At 43.0% G+C, this 20339-nt stretch overlaps 1 protein-coding gene across 4 annotated transcripts in view; it reads left to right on the top strand.

Moving 5' to 3' along the window:
- DENND5B (DENN domain containing 5B) overlaps positions 1-20339 on the top strand; it is a 191149-nt gene that overhangs the window by 91665 nt on the left and 79145 nt on the right. For all 4 annotated transcript variants that reach the window (XM_089782208.1, XM_075940587.2, XM_075940572.2 and 1 more), the window contains 2 exons: positions 4195-4861; positions 18980-19167. In XM_089782208.1, coding sequence (XP_089638334.1) covers positions 4195-4861; positions 18980-19167 — 855 coding nt within the window. The remainder of the gene's footprint in view (positions 1-4194; positions 4862-18979; positions 19168-20339) is intronic.

Raw genomic sequence — 20339 nt, forward strand, 5'->3', positions numbered from 1 at the left:
CTCCTTATATCATCACTTGCCCCAATTATTGTCCGCCTTGATTTCTCCTTTGATTAGTCATCCTTTGCCTCTGTCTCCTTTTATTTAAGCTTCACAAGGCAGTTTCCTTAGAGAAGAAAATGCCACAAGCCTTTCAAAGATAATCAGCGAGAGTAGTCTGTTATTGGTGGGCACTTAAAGAATTAGAAATGTCTTATGAAAATAATTTAGAAAAAATCAAAGCACAAAACTAAATACTCCATAACTACGTAATTCTGCCTTTAGATCAAGTTTGCTTTCCCATATTGAATAATAACAATATTTATCTTATTGGTTTTCCCCCATATTCACTGTTTTGGTGAGTGCGTGTGTGTTTATGACTTTAGGTAGGGATAATCTTTCTCAGCATCCAGTATTGTTGATATTACAATCTGGTTGGTTTCAGGCTGAAGTTCTAGGTACAGAAGACAATGAAAACTTCAATACCTTGCTGAATTGGGCCCCAAAATAGTATTTCTATTTAAGTACATTCATAATCCACTGATGTTAGTAGGCCTCCTGGCATGTTTAAGTGGGGCCTTAATGCAAGTACACTTGAACCTCCATACTCTAGGTGTCCCTAATCTGGGAACAACTGTGATACAGAGGAGGAAGCAACTCCATGCTGCTGTTCTTCCCCTCCCTCTAGCTAGGGGTTAGGCAGAGCATTATGAGCTTTCCATATGTCTTTTCCCTACCGCTCTCAACAGTGGTAGTGGTGGGAGGAGCAGTGTCTTGGAGCGGTGTGAAACCTCATATGTCCCTGGGAGCGAAGCACCAATTAAGTGTCCCATCTTCCCCTCATGCCCTGTGCCCTTCCGGGCCCAGCAAAAATCTTTAATCCAGCATGTTTCCTGTGGGTTGCTGGATTTAAGAAGTTCCAGTGTATCCACAATAAGAAAAAGAAAAACAGAATGCAAGGCAAAATCACTCCTAAATCATTTCAATCATAATAGGTATATTAAAAATGCCTAAACAGATGGTAGACTTGTTGGAAAACCAAGAACACATCCATTGGTCTTTAATTCTAACATTTTTGTACAGAGCTTCAATGAAGATGACATTCATCTCCAAGTTGTGCTGCCATATACAGTCTGTTTACGTGTCCTTAGCAAATATTGAAACAAAATACTAGTATTGAATGTAAATTGACATAATTATGTGGTGTGGTGGTGCATGCACACCCTGTCTTGAGACAAGGTTCACAGGGGTGTATGGACATTGTTATTACTGCCAATGAAGAAAAAGCCGATCCATATTTCTTGGGCAAAATTCTACAACTTGCAGATGATGATCTCTGATTTTTAATGTGGCAGTTTGCCAGAGTTAGCAAACTGGGCCACCGCCAATATAGTGGGCCACCGCCACTATATTTACATGAATGATCACAGGTACTGACCAGTCAACCACACCCTTCTTTGAAACTAGAAATACACAATTAAGCAGCTGAGACCAAAAAAAAACCACCCAAACAAACAGTACTATACAGTATTTGCAAACTTAAACTACTAGAAAAAGGGAACATTTTAAAAAATGATTTGAAAAAGTAAGAAGAGACCGCTTCTGTGCTTCTTTCATTTGAATTAAGAGAACTAAAAGCAGTATTTTTCTTCATAGTAAATTTTCAAAGCTACATTGAAGTCATTGTTATAAACTTTTGAAAGAAGAACCATAATGCTTTTGTGTTAGACAACTTGCATTCCTGAGGTGTTTGTAACACTGAGGTTCTATAACTACTTGTCTTAAATCCCCCTCAAAGATGCAGCTGAGAGGTAGGCAGCTCAACAATGCTGAAACATCTGGTTAAAAATAAAAAAGGAAATAGTCTTCCCCAGTTCTTCTAGTTCACTCAAATCCTATTTTCAAGTTGAATGTGAATTTTTCTCTCCCAAGGACCTTCCTCCAGGGTTTAAACCGGGGTGGGCAACCTTTTTTGGGTTAGGGGTCACTCACTCAAAATAAAAATCAGTCAGGCCACATGTAAGTAAAAAGCAAATAACACCCCTCCCCCAAAAAACCTCCCAAAATACCCCTCACTGATGTAGTCCCTGACTGAGAAGGAGAAAGACGCTCCCCACATTGCCATCACATACCGCAACTTGGGGAGGGGACATTCTAGTAGATTTTGTGCTCCAGCCCTGTGGTAGGACAGCGTGGGGGAGCTTGGAGTATCAGTGAGGGCTTCCCAATGCTGAGGGTGGGCCTGAGCCTCGGGGGCCAGATCCAGGCAAGCCGGGGGCTTCATCAGGCCCCCGGGCCTGAGGTAACACAACCCCTGGTTTAGACTCTATCGTTTGCCATCCATATGATTAAACCTGGATGAATGTATGCTTGAAGGGCGCTTGCCTGAATATAACCACCTCATGCTTCAAGACCACAGCATATTTAAGACTCTTCTGGGTGAACGCTAACACTTTGCTCCCTCCCATTTGGCTTATCTATGGAATTCTGCAGATTAATAGTCCCTTGGTGAGCCCTTCCCTCGCTGCTAATCTTCTTCCGCCCCTCTCCTTTCTCTTCATTTCCTCCTGTCTTGGTCCAAGCTTAATATTTGATGTCTTTTGCCTGCCTTTTTAGTTAGTGTTGGCTTCCTGTGTGCTTTGGGCAGGCAAAAGATGATGACGTTTACAAGTTGTTGATTGTGGGGAAGGTACTCTGCTGGAAGATTGCAGAGAGAAGGGTGGGCACTTAAGGGTCTTAGAGGTAGTCTAAACCAGTGGTTTTCAAACTATGGGTTGTGACCCCAGTACTGGGTCATGGCATGCCAGGCATTGGGTCTCTTGCTGCAGGGGGATCAGGTGACTAATGGTGTTGCTACGGCAGGCTATTTGCTGGTCCTGGAACCACAAACTGCACTGGGCTCCAAAAGTGGCTGGCAGCAGGCCCAACTCTCATATGGAGGATTGGGGGGAAGAGCGCACATGGCTCCACCCAATGCCCCTGCCCCAAACACTTAACATCGCACTCCCATTAGCTGGGAACCTGCTGCTGGCTGCTTCTGGGTACAGCATGGTCTGTGGTGCCAAGAGAGGAAACAGGTCTGCCTTAGCCCCCCTCCTCTCTCCACACTGCTGAATGGGAGCCACTCAAGGTAGGCCCCTCCAGCCATCAACAATTTTCTTCAGCTGGGTCATGAGGAAAAAAGATTTGAAAAGCACCGACCTAACTGAGGTCAGATTTAATAAAACTATGTCCACTGTCTCTAGCGCAGAAGCCAAGTTTTCAGAATATAACATAGTATCGGGTAGAATAGCATCAGGTGAAAGTTTCAAGATACGTATATTATGGAGACTAATTTCAATAATTAAGACCCGAAACTAGGGATTTTACTCCTCCTTCAAAAGAGAATTTGAATGCAATTGTAACAGAGCTACTATTAACACCTCAATAACAAAACTACAAACCTTTTGAGTTAATGTATCACTGCTGTTCAAAAGCCGCTGGAGCTGCAATTTCATGGTTTGTCAGGAGTACCCATCAATTGAATTAAGTCCTTTTATTGTCTGCAGGCCGTTTATTAGCCCATGCATTAACTTTTACAGCAACATATAAAAACTGGCTTGGATGAGGCATGAGATTGCTAACTGAATGTGATATCTGGTTTCTGTACCATTGATCTGATCCTGCTCAGGTCATTAGCAGCTATAGCTTGTTGCCATCTGACTGGTCAGCGGTCATTCCATGTATGCTGGTGTTGATTAGGAATTGATGTGTCCACACTTACAAAAGTATCCTTGGTGACTACTTCTACACAATTTTGAATTTTGGTTTTGACAGCATACGACTTCTCCCCCTACTTCCATTGTACCCATAAGCAAAATAAAAGTGGTATCTCATTGAAATTTTATCTGATGCTTAAATATATGTGTATAGGTTGTTAATTATTATGAATAATGAGGTGAAGTGGTGCTGCTGACTTGGTAAAATGAAAACAAAATCTGAAAGGATCTTTCTTTTAAGCAATTTTTTTGGATATGAAGCTTAGCTTGTCAGGAGTGTCCCCGTGTATTTTAAGGGTACATCTTTTAATGTAAACTGTTAATAAGTTAGAAAAATTAGCATGTATATAATTTTATTTTGTTATTGCATGATATGCTCATGGAAACAAAAAATACAAAATCTTAAATTATTTCAGATTTGATACTAATACAGTTATTTTATCTTTTTCTTACATAGCTGTGTATGCCTAAAGGGCTATCTTTCAGGACACAGACTGACAATAGAGACCCGCAGTTCCACTCATTTATAATTACCAGGGAAGATGGTTCTCGTACTTACGGATTTGTGCTCACGTTCTATGAGGAGGTCACAAGCAAGCAAATTTGCACAGCCATGCAAACGCTTTACCAAATGCACAATGCAGAGCAATACAGCAGTGTCTATGCTTCGTCGTCTTGCAGCATGGACTCCCTGGCAAGCAGCATTGATGAAGGAGATGCCACTTCCCTGGCTAAGCTCCAGCAGTACAACTCGTATGACATAAGCAGAGACACATTATACGTGTCCAAATGTATATGTCTCATCGCTCCTCTGCCCTTCATGCAGGCATCCAAGAAGTTCCTTATCCAGCTGTACAAGGCAGTTACCTCTCAGCAACCCCCACCTTTACCTCTGGAGAGCTATATCCATAACATTCTTTATGAAGTACCCCTCCCACCTCCAGGGCGGTCCCTAAAGTTCTATGGGGTGTATGAGCCTATCGTTTGCCAGAGACCTGGACCCAATGAACTTCCTCTATCTGATTACCCCCTTCGAGAGGCCTTTGAGCTGCTTGGACTGGAAAACCTTGTCCAGATTTTCACATGTGTTCTCCTGGAGATGCAAATTCTTCTGTATTCACAAGGTAGGTTATCTTTCTGGATTTGCATCTACTGTAATCAGGCAGTACCTGAATATATATCCTGAGATGTTGTCAGCCGATGGTCAGGGCTGTTACACCCGAGTCTTCAACTGCTGGAGCACAAGGCCCTGTCGCAGTGGGCAGTCTAGCAGAGACTGACGGGCACCCCGAGGAGTTTAACGTCCGTGTCTTAGTCCTCTAGGATCGGGATCCCTTCGCGGAGGGCAGCCAATAGGCTGACAGACGCCCCAGAGTTTATAGGAAGAGCTTATTACATCTCAGATTTTAACTGCTAGGATACAGGATCCCTTCGCAGCGAGCAGCCTAGGGAAGGCTGAGAGATGCCCCTACGGATCTGTTCTCTGGAAGCGACACGATCCAAATGCCCAAGCTCTTCCTATACCTGTCCCTTATGACCGGCTGAAGTTCTTTTAAATTGTGCTTGGATCTGTTACAGCAGCTGAAGGAGTCAGGTTAAAACTTAAACAGTTACAGGTTTATTAAAGAAGCTTATAAATCATAAGTAGGAATAAGAGATCCTCCAGAATAGGGCTTTATTCCTGAGGATCGCGCCAGTCTGGACGCTTTTCTCCGGCTTATCTCAAAGCTGGAAAAAAGCAGCGGCCATGAAAATGAAAATGCCGCGGGGGATATTTAAATCCCCCGCGCATTTGCCTCTTCCCAAGTTCTACATTAGCATGCCTATTTCGTAATAGGCGGCCAGTGTAGACGTAGCCGTACAGTTTTTACCCCCTTTTGTACCTCTCGACTCCAGCGGGTCAAGCCACGGCTGGTCCCTCAATTCCTAGGAAAGATGAATACGAGGTGGGCATCCTAGTGGAACCTCGGGAGCCCAGTCACATAACCCGACCAGCAGATAGACGGTAGATTGACGCTCAGAGTAAATGTGTTGCTGGACCCATCTTTATACCCATAGGAGCCCGTATCCTTTCTTATCTAAGATGCCAACTTGTGTTTGTCTGTCTTTGTGACACCAGTTCTTACAAGGGAGTTTCAAGTTAATTTACACTTGCAAGAGAGAGAACTAAATTTTGAGTACTGGATGTTTTTTTACATGAACCCCTCCCCCCCCCGGACAGTGTGTGTTCGTATCAATATAGGTGTCAGCCAAGGCAGTTCTCGCAGCCTTGAGGTCAGCAATTGGCGTATCTCTGTTTACAGCTATCCAGGATCACAGCAGCCTGCTTATCCGGGCCTCCTGTTCAAGGCTTACTGCTCTGTGTGCCCTGTGCTCCAGGCAAGCAAAAATGGATGTTCGGGGGAGGGGGGGGTGTTCATGTCTGGCTACAGATGTCCTTGAGCAATTAGTAGGGATATGAATGGCTAACCAGTAAGCATCACCTGAGCAGCCCACTGCACTTTTGCCTGAAGCATCCCCTCCCGCCCGACCCCATTTAAGCAGTTAACCGATTAAACTCAATGTTAAACCGGTTAACTGATTTCATGGGATTTTACATCCCAAGCTATTAGATTTCCATGGATTAGTGGGACTCAATATAATACCAAAGAAATAAGGTTTTGCTAGTGAAAAGACTAAACTGTTTCCTCTAAGCTTTTTAGGTATCATTTTGTTTAATTTTGCGTCATATTTATCACTGATGACAGCTAGTGATGGAATTGACTTAATTGTCATTTTGAAACTTCCCTTGATCAGCTCGCAAGACAGCACAAAACTAATCTTCCCTTTTGAAAGAAATTACAGCATTAGGTAATAGGTCTTTCACAAAACTCATGTTCTTTTTAATGTGACAAATTTTATTAAGGCATTGATGTTTTAACCTTTGCGGCCAAACATTGAAATTCAACTGGAGGTTATAAGTAGAAATGACATGTCCTTATGTGCCTTCTGGAATTTTGAAGTAATTATTTTCATGAGGACATAGTTGATGGCTTTTGCTTCAGGCATCTTGGGACATTACTCAAAGGTTAGGTTAGATATGTTGACAAAGTTGTAGAAAAGGTATCTTGCACAGATCCTGTGGTGTTTTGTAATGTGTTACTAAGCTTTTGGAATTGGGTTTGTCATGAGAAGGTTCAGTACTTTCTATTGACTGTACAAGCGTTCTGACACAAGATTTGGAAATATCTAGTTCACAATGTATAGGTTATGAAGCTTCACACTGGTATTAGCATGGAAACTTCCATAGGGAGCATTGCTTCTTCTATGTTGCAGGAGAGTCCAGACTTACAAAGGTATTTAGGTGCCTATGTTGCAGACAGATACATAATGTAATTGACTTTGAATGGGAACTAAGTCTGTATTGGAATGACTCTGTAAATTGTACAGTGTTCCTATTTGCAACTTTAGGCACTTAATAAATACCTTACTGGATCTGGCTAAACTAAATTTAAAATACATATTGGGAGAGAACAGAAGCTGGAGTTGGTTCTCAAAAGAGGGTGACTAAAGTTGGGTGTCTAAGTAGGTGGTATATTTATAAAGATGCTGAATATCCAGAACTGCCACTAAAATAAATGAGAACTCTAGGTGATCACAGCCCAGTTTTCTGAGGTAGTGTTTTGGGGTGTTTTTGGAGGGAGGGGCACAAGAGGCTGCCTGAGTATTGAATTCAGAGCTGATCTTCACACATCAAGTTTGAGAGATGAAATTCAAAGAATTGAATTGTTCTGATAGATAAAATAGCATGTCCAGCTTACTGCTAATCACAGTCAGGTACAAATTTCTTCCCATCCCTGCCTCAGTACAGTCCTCCTAGCTAGGGTTACCAGGTGTCTGGATTTGACCAGGATGTTAAAAGTCCAGTTGGCGGCACAGGTGGGCTAAGGCAGGATCTCGGCCTACCATGCTTCGTGCAGCTCCCATAAACAGTGACATGTCCTGGCCTCTGGCTCCTATGTATAGGGGTAGCCAGGGAGTTCTGCATGCTGCCCTCGTCCTACATTCTTAATCAGCAGCTCCCATTGGCTGGGAATCGCAGCCAGTGGGAGCTACTAGGGCAGCATCTGTGAATGGGTAGCATGCAGAGCCACCTGGCCATGCCTCATTATAGGCGCTGGAATGGAGACATCCCGCTGCTTCTGGGAAATGCTCGAGGTAAATGCACCCCTGAGCTCTTCCCTCTACCCCAACTCCTTGCTCCAGCCCTTATTTCCCCCCCCCCCCATCCAAACCCCTTGGCCTGAGCCTAGAGCACCTTTCTGCACCCCAAACCTCTCACTCCTAGCCCCAACTGAGAGATTTAAAATAATTGATTTGTGTATTTTTATTGTTTGAACATATAAAATGTGCTTGAGTCACATTTGTAAGCTGTTCTCTACGATCTTGAGGACTAGAAACATTTTTTTTATCAAAGCTGAGCTTTTTACATATTCACATGCCTTCATGAGCTGGGGCTTTAAGAAGCATGCCAAATAGCACAAGGCTTGGAAAAAAAGTAAGTTGGCAATACAGTTCTTCTAGCTATTGAAATAAGGACATGGTGTAAAAATATAGAGCTAGCAGATTTTATAATATAAGACTTCAGGCAAAACTACTTTTATTTGAAACAGACATTGCTATAGATTCTCTCTAGTTTTGAGACAAATCTGATTTTATTAGACTTTTATTTTTGCTTTCCATTGTGACTATGGAGAGGCGATGATATTGTGAATGTGTGCTTCCAACTATTTCCAAGTAAATAACATTCTGTGGTAGCTGCTATAATTTCCCAAGGATCAGTAACAAAATGCCACTGGTGTGAAATCTCTGCTGGAGAGAAATGAATTAAATTGTGGGCACTGCAGAAACCTAGGCAATCCATTTTGTATGTTTGCCTTCCAAGGGATTTAAACATGAGAATGTGGGGACAAAACAAAGATTAACTTCTTTTAGCTTAGACTGTTCCCGCTTACTGTAATTTTGAATGTTTCCCAAGTTGTTTTTAGAAGGATTTGAATAATTGCTTCTCAAAGTGTGGGTGTGGAAGAACAAACTGAGTGTATTACTGTGGCCTGAAAGGGATTTTTTTTAAATATATTGTCTCTGTGGTCTAGCATACATTAATCTTTGCACATGAACAAGTAACTTACATGAAAAGCAGTCCAGCTAGACTATAGATTGTAGCACAATCAAAGAAAATACTGTTTTTCCTTTTAAAACAAATTAAGACATTTCACTAAAATCAGTGTAATTTGCTGGATAAAACAAATTTTACAACCAGCACAAATCTGTACAAAATATTATCTTTGCACATTCATTGACCTCATACAGCCCGGGACCAGCGGGAAGTTGCACTGACTCTTGGCTGCACGCAGCGTGCCTGCTTTGAAATGCACGAGAGTCCCCAGTGGGGGCTCTTGTGCATTTCAAAGCCATGGAGCCCGGGGTCAGCGGGGGACTAGAGGCAGCAAGGGGGGGCGGGGATATTGACTAGTCACAATACTATCCGATAAGCAAATGCTTATCGAATAGTCTTTTACATCCTTCAGGAGCTTACCATCATAAGGTTGTATGTGTTGTACCTATCGATGTTTCCAGTTTGTCAACTTCGCGGAGCCCCTGGAGAGGTCTCGCACAGTTTGAGAAACACTGTATTAGAAGTGATCTGCTTCAGTGACCAGCAAACCCACTCTCAAACTTTTGGCAGACCAGTAACATTTTATTTGCATATTTGCAATGAATGAATATTCAAGTAAAATGTTGCCAAAGGCACCCAGAGCCCTCTAGCGCCAGCCCTAACCCCAAGAGCCCCCCACCTCCACTTCTACCCCCCCAGCATCAGCCACTGACCCCAGAGCCCCCTGCACTCATTCCTTGCAGTGCCAGTCTCCTGCCTTCGACTGCCAGCCCCCCCACCAGCCCTCCAATGCCACCTCCTGTTTCCAGAGCCCCACTGTACCCAACCTCCCCAGTATCAGACCCCAGTCCCCAATATTAGCCCTGTCCCCAGAGTCCCCCAGTGCCAGTCCTGCCCCCATAGCCTCTTGCCACTATTAGCTCCACCCCCAGAGCTCTTCAGTGCCACCTTCCCGCCCTGGATACCCCAGTGCCTGCCTTTTCCCCCACCTAGCCCTATGCTGCCTCCCAGCCACCAGCTGTGTGCTGCTGTCCAGGTCACGCTACTCTAAGGCTGCCATGCCGGGCTCTGCCATGCAGCAAAGTGCTCTTCAGTGTCCAGGAGGGAGACCCTTGCACTGGGTGGCTAAGAGGCGGGGCAGGACATGCCTCTCCCAATAGCCGCAGCAGGAGTGGTGTACCCGAGCCGCCTCGGTCCAGCACCCAGAGGGGCCACAGCCTAGTGGTTAGGACCGCTGATCTACTTGACTACGCTCTGCATTCTTCTCATTCTTCCCTGGTTTCCCTGGTTTTGCTATCAGAAAAGCACCATTTCCTTTTATTAGCTGTTGACTTCTCAACCTGTCTTCCAGTTTGCAGATATGGAAGTCATTGAATAAATACAATGAAAGCTAGAAATTATTATCTTTGTACATTCATTGACCGAGTACAGCCCAGGGCCAGCGGGAAGTTCCACTGACTCCTGGCTGCATGCAGCGTGCCTGCTTTGAAATGTACAAGAGTCCCCAGTGGGACTAGAAATCATCTAAGCAAGCTTGTTGCTCATTAACACTGCTGAAGAAATGTTATAGTTCAGAAAATACGTGATTTCTCTCCTCCACCACCCGGTGTCTTGATACCATGTTAAAAGGAAAGGTAGTATGCAGCATTTGTAATGTGGGCACAACCCATGCTCTCTTAGGCAGATCAATATTGCAGTAAAACTGTCTGCTCAGCCACAGGAAAAAACAGAAAGGGGCAGCCTAAGTTAGTGAGTGGGCCACGAGTGGCGCTCCCCCTCCCCCTTCATCTAGGTGGGCTGCAAGATTTTCATAACCAAGTTTTTACTAACTGCTCTCGGATGCCTAGAATTTGTGGGTGTGCTAATTTTGAATCCTAGTCATAGCAGTGCTTTGATTCCATGCAGAGGGAGCACATGGCTCTGACAGTCATCAGCACACACCTCACTTCACATGCACTGTGTGTCACTTGAGTGATACTGGTAAGGAAAAAAACTAAAGTAGAATCTGGCACTCTTTGTAAGCAACAGTAAAGAAAATGTCTTCTGGGCCTCTCATAGAACCCCAGTTGGCTGCATGCAACCTGTGGGCCTCAGGTTGTCCCCTACTGAGGTATTATGATAAAATGACTAGAGGAAAGGTGCCCTATCTGTTTCTATTCTCCTGGGGTAGGGGAGACAAAATCAAAACAAGTCTGCCCCCGCTGTCATCCGATCGAGCCCATGAGCTCCACGCCATTTGTTAGCTTGACGCAGTCCTTAAGATTTTACTGGCTCCAAATGTTAAAGTTTAAAATATAATGGGTTTTTTTAATATTTAATATACATCATTGTATTATTCATTGTTATTTCTGAATATTGAACATAGTGATTAGCTTGATATTGGTTCCTATGGTGCTGAAATGCAAAGCATGTTTGCCTGCATTTGTTGGTAGGAAATACTTAATAGTAGCAAGTGAAATTTATGTTCTAGTAAAACATTTACTTAGCTAGACTGGACAAGGTTATTGTCAAAGCAGTTTCTTCTGCTTTTTTTTTTTTTTAACTAGCAAAAGTTGAGAAAAAACAAGAGCTACAAGTGACTCTGATAAATGAGGAGCTAGATGAGAAAAGGAAACATTCAGCCTTCAATTGAAAATGCATTTAATCTTTAATTTGGAAGTGAGGATGTAGAATGCCAAAAACCTTTGTTGTGTGTGGCACAAGTCTGAGCAATCATTCTCTGAAACCTTCAAAAATGATGGAAACCAAACATCTGAATTCAAAAGAAAAGCCAATGGAATTCTTCCAACACAGTGAGATGAAGTTGGGAGGGAGGGGGCAAAAGAAATTACTGCACACTGCCCTAACATCAAATGAAGGTATGTTGTAAGCGTCTCATCTGCTGTCCCTACAAACTGCCATTTAGAATTGGTGAAGAACTAATCATGCCTTCAGTTTTAGATGTCTGCTGGGAAGTCTTGGGTGATGAAGCTGCCAAAAAAGTAGAGTTGCATTCCACTGTCAAATGATATCGTGTCACATCAAATCAAGATATTGAAGAAGGTATTGAAGTTCAGTTGATAAAAAGGGCCCGTGTGTCAAGCTGGTTTGCAATTCAGTTGAATGAGTCCTTTGGACTTTTCTGATGCAGCAGTTCTTATTATTTATGTGCATTGCACCTATGAAGGTTCATGAGGATCTACTGTGCTGCGGAGATCTGCCGCAAAATACAACAAGCATTGAAATCTTCCAGATCAGATACTAAAGGAGTATGTGACAGTGGGATCACTGCATTGGAAGTTATACTGACGGAACGGCTGCAATGGTGTTCAGGTTGGGGTGTAAGATCTCGTTTAATCAGTTAACTAGGTAAATGTAATGTTTAATTAGTTAACCAATTAAGCGGGGAGGAAGTGGGGGGGCAGACTGTGCTGGGCCTGCCATGGATGGGGCTATCTCATCATCACAGCTGGGCTGGAGCGCCCCTGCCCATGCACAAGTGTGATGGTTGTCCTGTGGCAAAATGTTAAACCAAGTGTATGATGTGCAACATGAACTTTGTCTTAAAAGAAGTCTCCTCTGGCAGCATACCTTCAAGATTTACAATGGGTCCCTAAATTTGTATATTAGAAGTGATCAAATAAATCTACTAGCTCAATCTCTCTCTGCAGGGAAGTATATAGTGTGTCTTTGTATTGGCTGACACAATCATAGCCTTTTATTAAAATCGAAGGACATAGTTGTGCACAACTGGCATAATTGTTGTGACATCACTAGTTGTGCATGTCTGGCAGCTGATGACAGTAAAGATATTCCACATATCTCTGTGAAATTTGGATTTTCAGCAAGAACTGCAACAAACAAAATACTGCAACCGGCTAAGCACTAGAAAGATGCTCTGAAGGTCCTTGTCAAACATTCATCTCCGGATTTGAAAGACTTGAGCCATACAAGCCAGGCACATACATCTCATAAGTGGTATGGTGCCTTTATAGATCTGATATTTTTAAAAACACTTCTATTGATTTAGTTTTAAAAAATTACCTACAATATATAAAATGAAATCCATTTGTAAACAAAATTATTGAAAAATGTATTAAACATCAAGTTAACGTTTTCATATCATGTAATTGGTTGAACTTCACTTCATTGTTTAAAATAAACAGAACTGGAGTAGTGGCCCTATTTTGCTAAGTAAGAAAGAAATGTCTTACATGCAGATACTAGTGAAATACTGTTCCTCCCTCCCTCCCTCCCTCCAGCAGCCCACAAGTGCTTTGAGAAGGCAGCAAGCAGGTTTCTGGTGTCAAAAAGGTTGAGAAACACTGCTCTACAAGGCTTAACCATATTAACAGTGGGAAATAATTCCAGTTTTCCTGTGGATTAATTCCTTGGTGACTGTTAATTATGAACTAATTTATGCTGTGCTGTTGGTAGCACACTGTGACATAGATATATCATAGAAGTAGAAATTAACTAAAGAGGAAGTGAGTTTTTCCCCATTGTTCTTTGCCAACAGGGAGACAAATTGGTATTAAAATGTTTTGCCTCTGGATTGATATGACCTTCAGAAAGGCTGCAAAGAAGCCAAGAATTCTTTTCCTTTTAGCATTTTTACAACAGTTGCTCAATTCCTTCCAGATTCCACAGAGTTAACTTCTCACTTGATTTGTCCTTCAAATGAAAACTTCATTTGTTTAGGTATCACCGTTCCAAGTATTTTTCCAAGAATTTAAATCTCCAGTGCCTGTACCTACTGCTTTCTCAACTGAATGGCCCCTTTCCAGGGACACATGTTTTGTGTCTTCCTAATTTAGCAAGAAAGGTGAGTTCCTTTACTAGTCCCTACACCTTCTGGTTCCTTTTCTTGGGATAAATCCAAATTTTCATGTATTTGGGAAGCTAGTATAGAGGAATGCTGTTCAAGCCATCTTACATTAATAGCAAAATTAATTGTAATTAATTTAATCTTTTACTTTTATTCCTATTCTTTAGAGCAGGGGTTCCCAACCTGGGGTACGTGTACCGCCAGGGGGTACGAGACGCTTGTCAAGGGGGTACGGGGAATATTTTGTAAATAACTAGCTTATCCTAATTGAAATATTCCAGAAGAAGTAGTGTTAGTGAAAAAAGTTGTGGATTCTAGAGTCTATAATTTATTTCCTTTCATATTGAATAGGGGGTACAGGAAGGTTTACTAAAAGCCAAGGAGGCACAGGGACCGAAAAAGGTTGGGTACCCTTGCTTTAGAGCTACCTGTTGCTTTACATATGCCAGTTCATATTTCCCCAGGTTTTTCCAAGTTACTTGACTTTTCTCAATCCCAGCTGACAAGCAGCTGAGTTTGGTTGGTAAAACATGCAAGGACAGTCCAGGGGTTAACAAGTGCCCATCCCAGCATCATCCCCTGGTCCTTTCCTTTCCTCCCATACCACTGTTGAAAAGTGGCATGGTTCCCAAATCTCATGGACCTATCTGGGTCCCTCAGATCCTGTTTGTGACACCGATTGTTGTATGGTTCGATTTGTTTTAGATCCAAGGGAAACCAGGACACTCCAGAGAGACTTAACCACTTTGTTACAGGCTTTAAGCAGTTGTTTTAAGTTTTACAAGCCTTAAAAGCAATTACTATACAATTTAAACCTTAAATACTATAGATTCTAAAGCAATTAATACAGGGCAAAGCAATGCAAAAGCAATTAATAGAAGATCTACTAGAATACAATAATAGAGCCTAGTTCACTTACACTGCATGCGTATGCTACCTACAGTATCAGGCAGAAGGTCGGGTTCCTTTGATTCCTATGTATCTGAACGCCATACATTGGGGTCACCGGTGTGAAGGGCCTATTTACTTCTCATTACATCGAGCAGGACCTGTGGGTCAATCCTGCTCACTCCCTCCATCAATTCTTCTTACTAAGCCCATTTTATAGCAAAGTGAGACTTGGTCTTTCTAATAATATTTACCGATTAATTATGTATTGTATAAGATACCTACAATGCCCAATGCCCTATTTGGGGTAAATTCTTGCTGCTCTCAGGATGTTGCAAAAACTACGTAATTGACGTTTTTATGGCTTCACCTGTAATTTTTGCTGATCAGAAACAGAAGTACCAGTACAAGATTGATTGTCATGCGTTTTTGATGTTTTCTCATTGTAGTAGGCTTAATCTGCATTGTTATGCAAAACAATTCCTGCCTCTAAGCTTCTCCCTCCCAAACCATGCCTGCGTGCTTATATGCACCACTCTTGAGACAGGCCTGGGTTGTGCTTTTTAGGGATCCGCTCTGTGGTTGAGGCAGACATCAATCACCATTTATTGTCAAGGCAGGGTAGTCTAAGCTCCCCTACAGGACCATGTCAATTACTGATACTCTGTTTTGGTTCTTGTTAAATTAACATTGTGTTGTTGTTTAGATTTAGCTAAATTAATTATCTCCCCCACAAATGAAGAACAATCACTTGAGAGAACCCAGCAATTTGCATTTATTTTGTCTAGTACGTAAGATTGCTAGAGCTGGGGTGGGCCAGATCAAGTATATTAATTCAGGTTAACTGTTTCAATGAATACAGGCCCTTTAACTGTATGTGGATAAAATAAATTGTGCAGTTAAGTTGTCATAGCACCCTTGATTTATCTCACCACCTATTGCATATAGTATGATTAGTCTAAACTCTGTCTACCAGTTTGTCAAATTATGTTCTTGCCTACTGAGTCATTCATGAAGTAACATAATTTACCATTTCATCTCCTATTCCAACTTTAAATGTTCAGTAGCTAAAATAGTATTTGCCAGTTTTGAAAAGTTTGGGAGGCATGGGGTTGGGGGGTTGTGTTTTGTTGGTTTGTGTGGGGGGTAGGGGGTTGTTTTTGCTTCAGAGCATTCACACAGCAGGTCCCATTCCTGCTTAATATATTAGCTATTCAGAAATACAAAACTCCATCTTATCGGTTAGTCATGCAGTATCTTATGCTGGCATCTGGTGCTGAACATCCATATTCAGATGATTCACAGCTAGACTAGCTGGAGTGGATGAGGAGCTGCACTGCAGAAGAGGACTTAAGCTTACATTGTGGTTTGTCTGATGAGCAGCGACTCAGTTGTTGCTAACTCAGAACTCTGGCATCCCCACTGTTGTACTAGCTTGTGCACTTGAGCTTCCACCCCCTTCCAACCCTCATGCATAAGTTAATTGAATCTTAAAGCATGGCTGAAGCTTACTTGTCTGGATAGGGATCAGGTTGGGGCAAAGCTCAAGGTATAACGTAAGCTAGTACTGCAGCGAAGATGAGAATCAGGCTGTGTCTTGGCTACAGAGCTTGTAGATGTAGTTCACGGTGACAGAAGGAAGAGCTCAGCTGGTGTAGGAACATCATTCACCAACCAGTGTTGGCAATGCCAATAGTCACTCTTCCGTCTATATAGCTGCACCTATTCTGGGACTTTTGTCGACATAGCCATGTTTCATACCGCTGACCAACGTAGCTATGCCCATGGAAGCTTTAAGCATAGAACGAGCCTTGGTGGGTATGTGGGGGTTTTTTTGTTTGTTTTTGTTTTGTTTTGTTTTTCAGGCATTGAAAGAGGTAAATGCGGAGTTGAATAGAACTGTCTTGCATTAAAGAAATACCAAGAGAACAATTCCTCAGAGGAATTTGTGAATGTTCCCTGGCATCCACCATGCTTGTTTTCTATTGATCAGATACTTTGATTTTTTTTTCCTGTTGCTGCTGCTACTCACTGGAAAATGTTACCTAACTCTAGTTATGGTTAGGCTAGCTACCAGGTCACAGCTGAGGGATGAGTGCATGTCCCCTGGAGTTCCAGGTTCGCCTGCTCTCCCCAGCCAGATTGAAGAATGAAGCAAACTGTGCCCTTACCCCTTGCTCCCTGATGAACAGGAACATCCAGCAATGTTCCTGTTTAAATGTATGTGTGTGGCGGGGGAGCTGCAATGTGCCCTCCCTCCACTCTCCCTAAAGGATGAAGAGTGGGAGACTCTGGGCTGGGCAGTCGCAGCTGGAGGAGGCGGGGGGGGGGGAAGGTGCATGTTCCTAGCCAGTCCCTTTCACCTACCTGGTGATTCTGTCTTGTTTTCTGTATGTTTGTATGCATTCCTGTACATGTAGGGGTGGGAACTTCAGGCTCCTCTCCCTGCACAAGCAAAACCCTGACCTTGCTTCAAATTATGGTCAGAGGAAGTTGTGCACCAAATTTGGTACCCCTAGCTCTTACTGTTTAGGAGTTCTTGAACAGACAGGCTCGCTTGCTCACATCCAGGCAAACTCTCTCAAATATATATAGTAGATATTATGCTAGTGAGCTCCCAAAGCCCAATAAGGTGTCACTGTGAAAGACCTTCTGAACTAATTGTGATTACATTCAGGATCAGTTGTTGGCATTGACCAGAGTGACCTATTTGCCTATAGTCAGCCAGTGGGACTGTAGAAGAGTTTTTGCACATGACTATGTGAGATATGAAAATTATTTTTCTGTAAAGTAGAAAAGATGGGCGAGAGAGAGAAATTGCCTTAGCAGAAATCTGAGGCTGGTAGCAACAAGGTTTTTCGACTGTACATTTGAAAAGTTATTTTAGTTGACAGCTGTTTCCTTATGAGAAGACATGATTCTTAATTAAGCTTTATGATGTGTTTCCATGTTCTTATAAGGAAAATTCTATAGAACTACAAAATATTCATTTATTTGGAAGTTGCTGTAATCTGTGGGAGGAGCAATAAGCCTATTTCATATAGTTTGATTGCTCTCATGAGTCAATGGCCATTAGTTTATATTTGGTAACGGGCAATTTTACAGGTGAAAGTTTGCCATAAACATTGCAAACTGTATAAGACAGTGGTCCCCAACCTTTAGAGGCTCCCTGGGGGCGGGGCCACTCTCACGCCGGGCCCCCCGGTGGGCGGGGCCGCACGTCCGGGGGCACACCAGGAGACGGGGATGCCTTTGCACCCTGCGCTGGCATGTGCCCCAGGGCCGGGGCCACTCGAGGGGCCGGGGCCGCTTGGGGGCCACGCGCCCGGGGCCACTCGAGTGCTGCGGGGCCGGGGCCGGGGCCGCTCGAGCGCTGCGCGCCCGGCGCTGGTGCGTATCGCGCGCCTGGGGCCAGCGCCTCCCGTGTGCTGGGGCCGGCCCAGGTTGTCGGTGGGTGCTCACAAATGCCCCGGCGGGCGCCATGGCGCCCGCGGGCACCGTGTTGGGGACCACTGGTATAAGACAAAGCATACGCTATTCATTACTCTACATAGCAGCTTTAAATTGCCCCATATATATGATGACTATATAGTTGCAGTGAATTCATAATTTTGCTTGAGTATTAAAGAAAATAACTTTCTATTGAATATTCTATTATTACTAGCTTCATTTTAAGTGATCGATTGGTGATTTAATTTGAAATTTTACTTGAATTAGTGCACAAACATTTCTACACACAGTAACACTACACAGGAATTAACTCTGTCTGCTCTGAGTTATAAATTTGTAAAAGGACAGAACACAGGTGTGCTGCATGCAAAGAAAGGTTTTTCTGAAATTTGTAATACCCGTCCGAGTTTTAGCCACGAGAATCTTACTTAAAAAGAGTGGCTGGGCTGAGTTAGCACCCGGAAACTACTGTTCATGTATGATCTAGCTGTCTCTCTCTTGAAAAATGCTAGAAAACCTTAAGCAGTTGCAGGAGAAAAGGGATCTGACAGTATCTTTTGCTTACTGATCACTTCTTTTTTCCTATGTCTCCTGCATTAAAAATTATACTATTATTGAATTGGACCAAGTGATTTCTTTTTCTGCTGTGCTGTGAGGAATACTGTTGGTATCTTTTAGTGAATTGGTTTTGATTCAGGTCACAATGGTACAGATTTAAATAAAATATCAGGGTTTTGTATGTAACAATTGCTTTCTGGGATAATAATTTTAAAGAATGCTTATTCTAAAAATGTTGCAGTAACGGGTATGGTTCATTTAAAATCAGACCTGTAGTATTGCAAAATATAATTGAATTGTTTTATAGCTTCCCATCTCTACAATACTGATACCAAACTTTAAAGCCAAGAGATACTTGAATGTCTTTTTCTTTCTCTTTAGATTATCAGCGTCTAATGACAGTAGCTGAGGGAATCACCACACTGTTGTTCCCATTTCAGTGGCAACATGTATATGTTCCCATCCTTCCTGCCTCCCTCCTGCATTTTCTTGATGCTCCTGTCCCTTACCTGATGGGTCTTCAGTCCAAAGAGGGAACTGACCGTTCAAAACTAGAACTTCCTCAAGAGGTAACTACTGCATGGTATTATCAACTTTTTGTCTTTTACTAACCCAGCTGAAAATACTGTCATTATTCACTCTAGTCCCCAGTGGAAAGCTGACACATCATAAACAACTGCCCAAAGTAACTTTGGCAAAAGGTAAATGTTTGCTTTGGAAATGCTCTGGGCTGTAATCTTGCAGGACAAAATTAAGAAATGTTATGGGAAAGCCTGTTATCCTTTAACTACCAAGCTCTTTTCTTGTCTTAGTTCCGCCAGAGAGAGACTTACTGAATGAAGTAACAAGTCAGTGAACACAATAGAAAATAAAGTTTTAACAATGTTTTCTCCACCGGCTTGTGTTAATGGAGAGAGTAGGAAAAAAAGGGGCTTGTACCTCTGAAGCTCAGAAGGGTCCTCATCTTGTCTGCTTCACATGCCTCCCCTACTTTCTTACCCTTTGTCAAGGTCACAGTCCTTGTTGGTAGTCCATTGGGGGCAGTGTATTGCAAGGGTTGCTATTCAGTGGTATGAAGCTTCTGTGTTTGGTTTTACCCCACAAGATGGAATGTGCTAGCTGTCGTCTCTGTACTCCGAGATTCTACCTGCTCAAGGATGAGCTTTTAGGAATTGAGGCTGGGTCTGCTTCTGATCCACCAGCCTGGCCTTTAAATCTACTACATATTTGATTGAGTTTGTTTCTGTTCAAGAAGTCTTCCTAAGTGATAAGAGCTAGGACCACCAAATTCAATATACAGCTTTCTCTTATCTGAACTTAAAACATTCTAAGAGTTTGGTTGTACCAGGAAAACAGGATGTGCCTGGAATGGGATTGTTTCTCATAAAACCAAACAGAAAAGAGACAATCACCAGGCAGGTGAAAGGGCCCCCAAGCCTCCCATCCCCAAGCACCCTTTATTTAGGGTGAAGTGGACTGAAGCCCGCCCCCCTCCCTGCCCCCCCGTATAGGAACATTGCTGGCTGTTCCCCTCTGTCACGGAGTGAAAGGAAAGTGAAAAGTTTGCTGCATTCCTAATTTCGGCTAGGGAATACAGGGGCAGGTGAAGCTGGACTTGCCGCAGCCAGGTGATACGCACCCCTCCCCCACTGTGCCCACTGGAGCTGCAGCAGCCATGAAGGGGCACTCCTCACCTAGACCCAAGCTGCTGGTATGAGAGGGCTCTCTCCATGCCAGCCTG

This window comes from Pelodiscus sinensis, chromosome 1, assembly GCF_052426305.1.
Source record: "Pelodiscus sinensis isolate ZL-2025 chromosome 1, ASM5242630v1, whole genome shotgun sequence".
In the NCBI taxonomy this organism is placed as follows: domain Eukaryota; kingdom Metazoa; phylum Chordata; order Testudines; family Trionychidae; genus Pelodiscus; species Pelodiscus sinensis.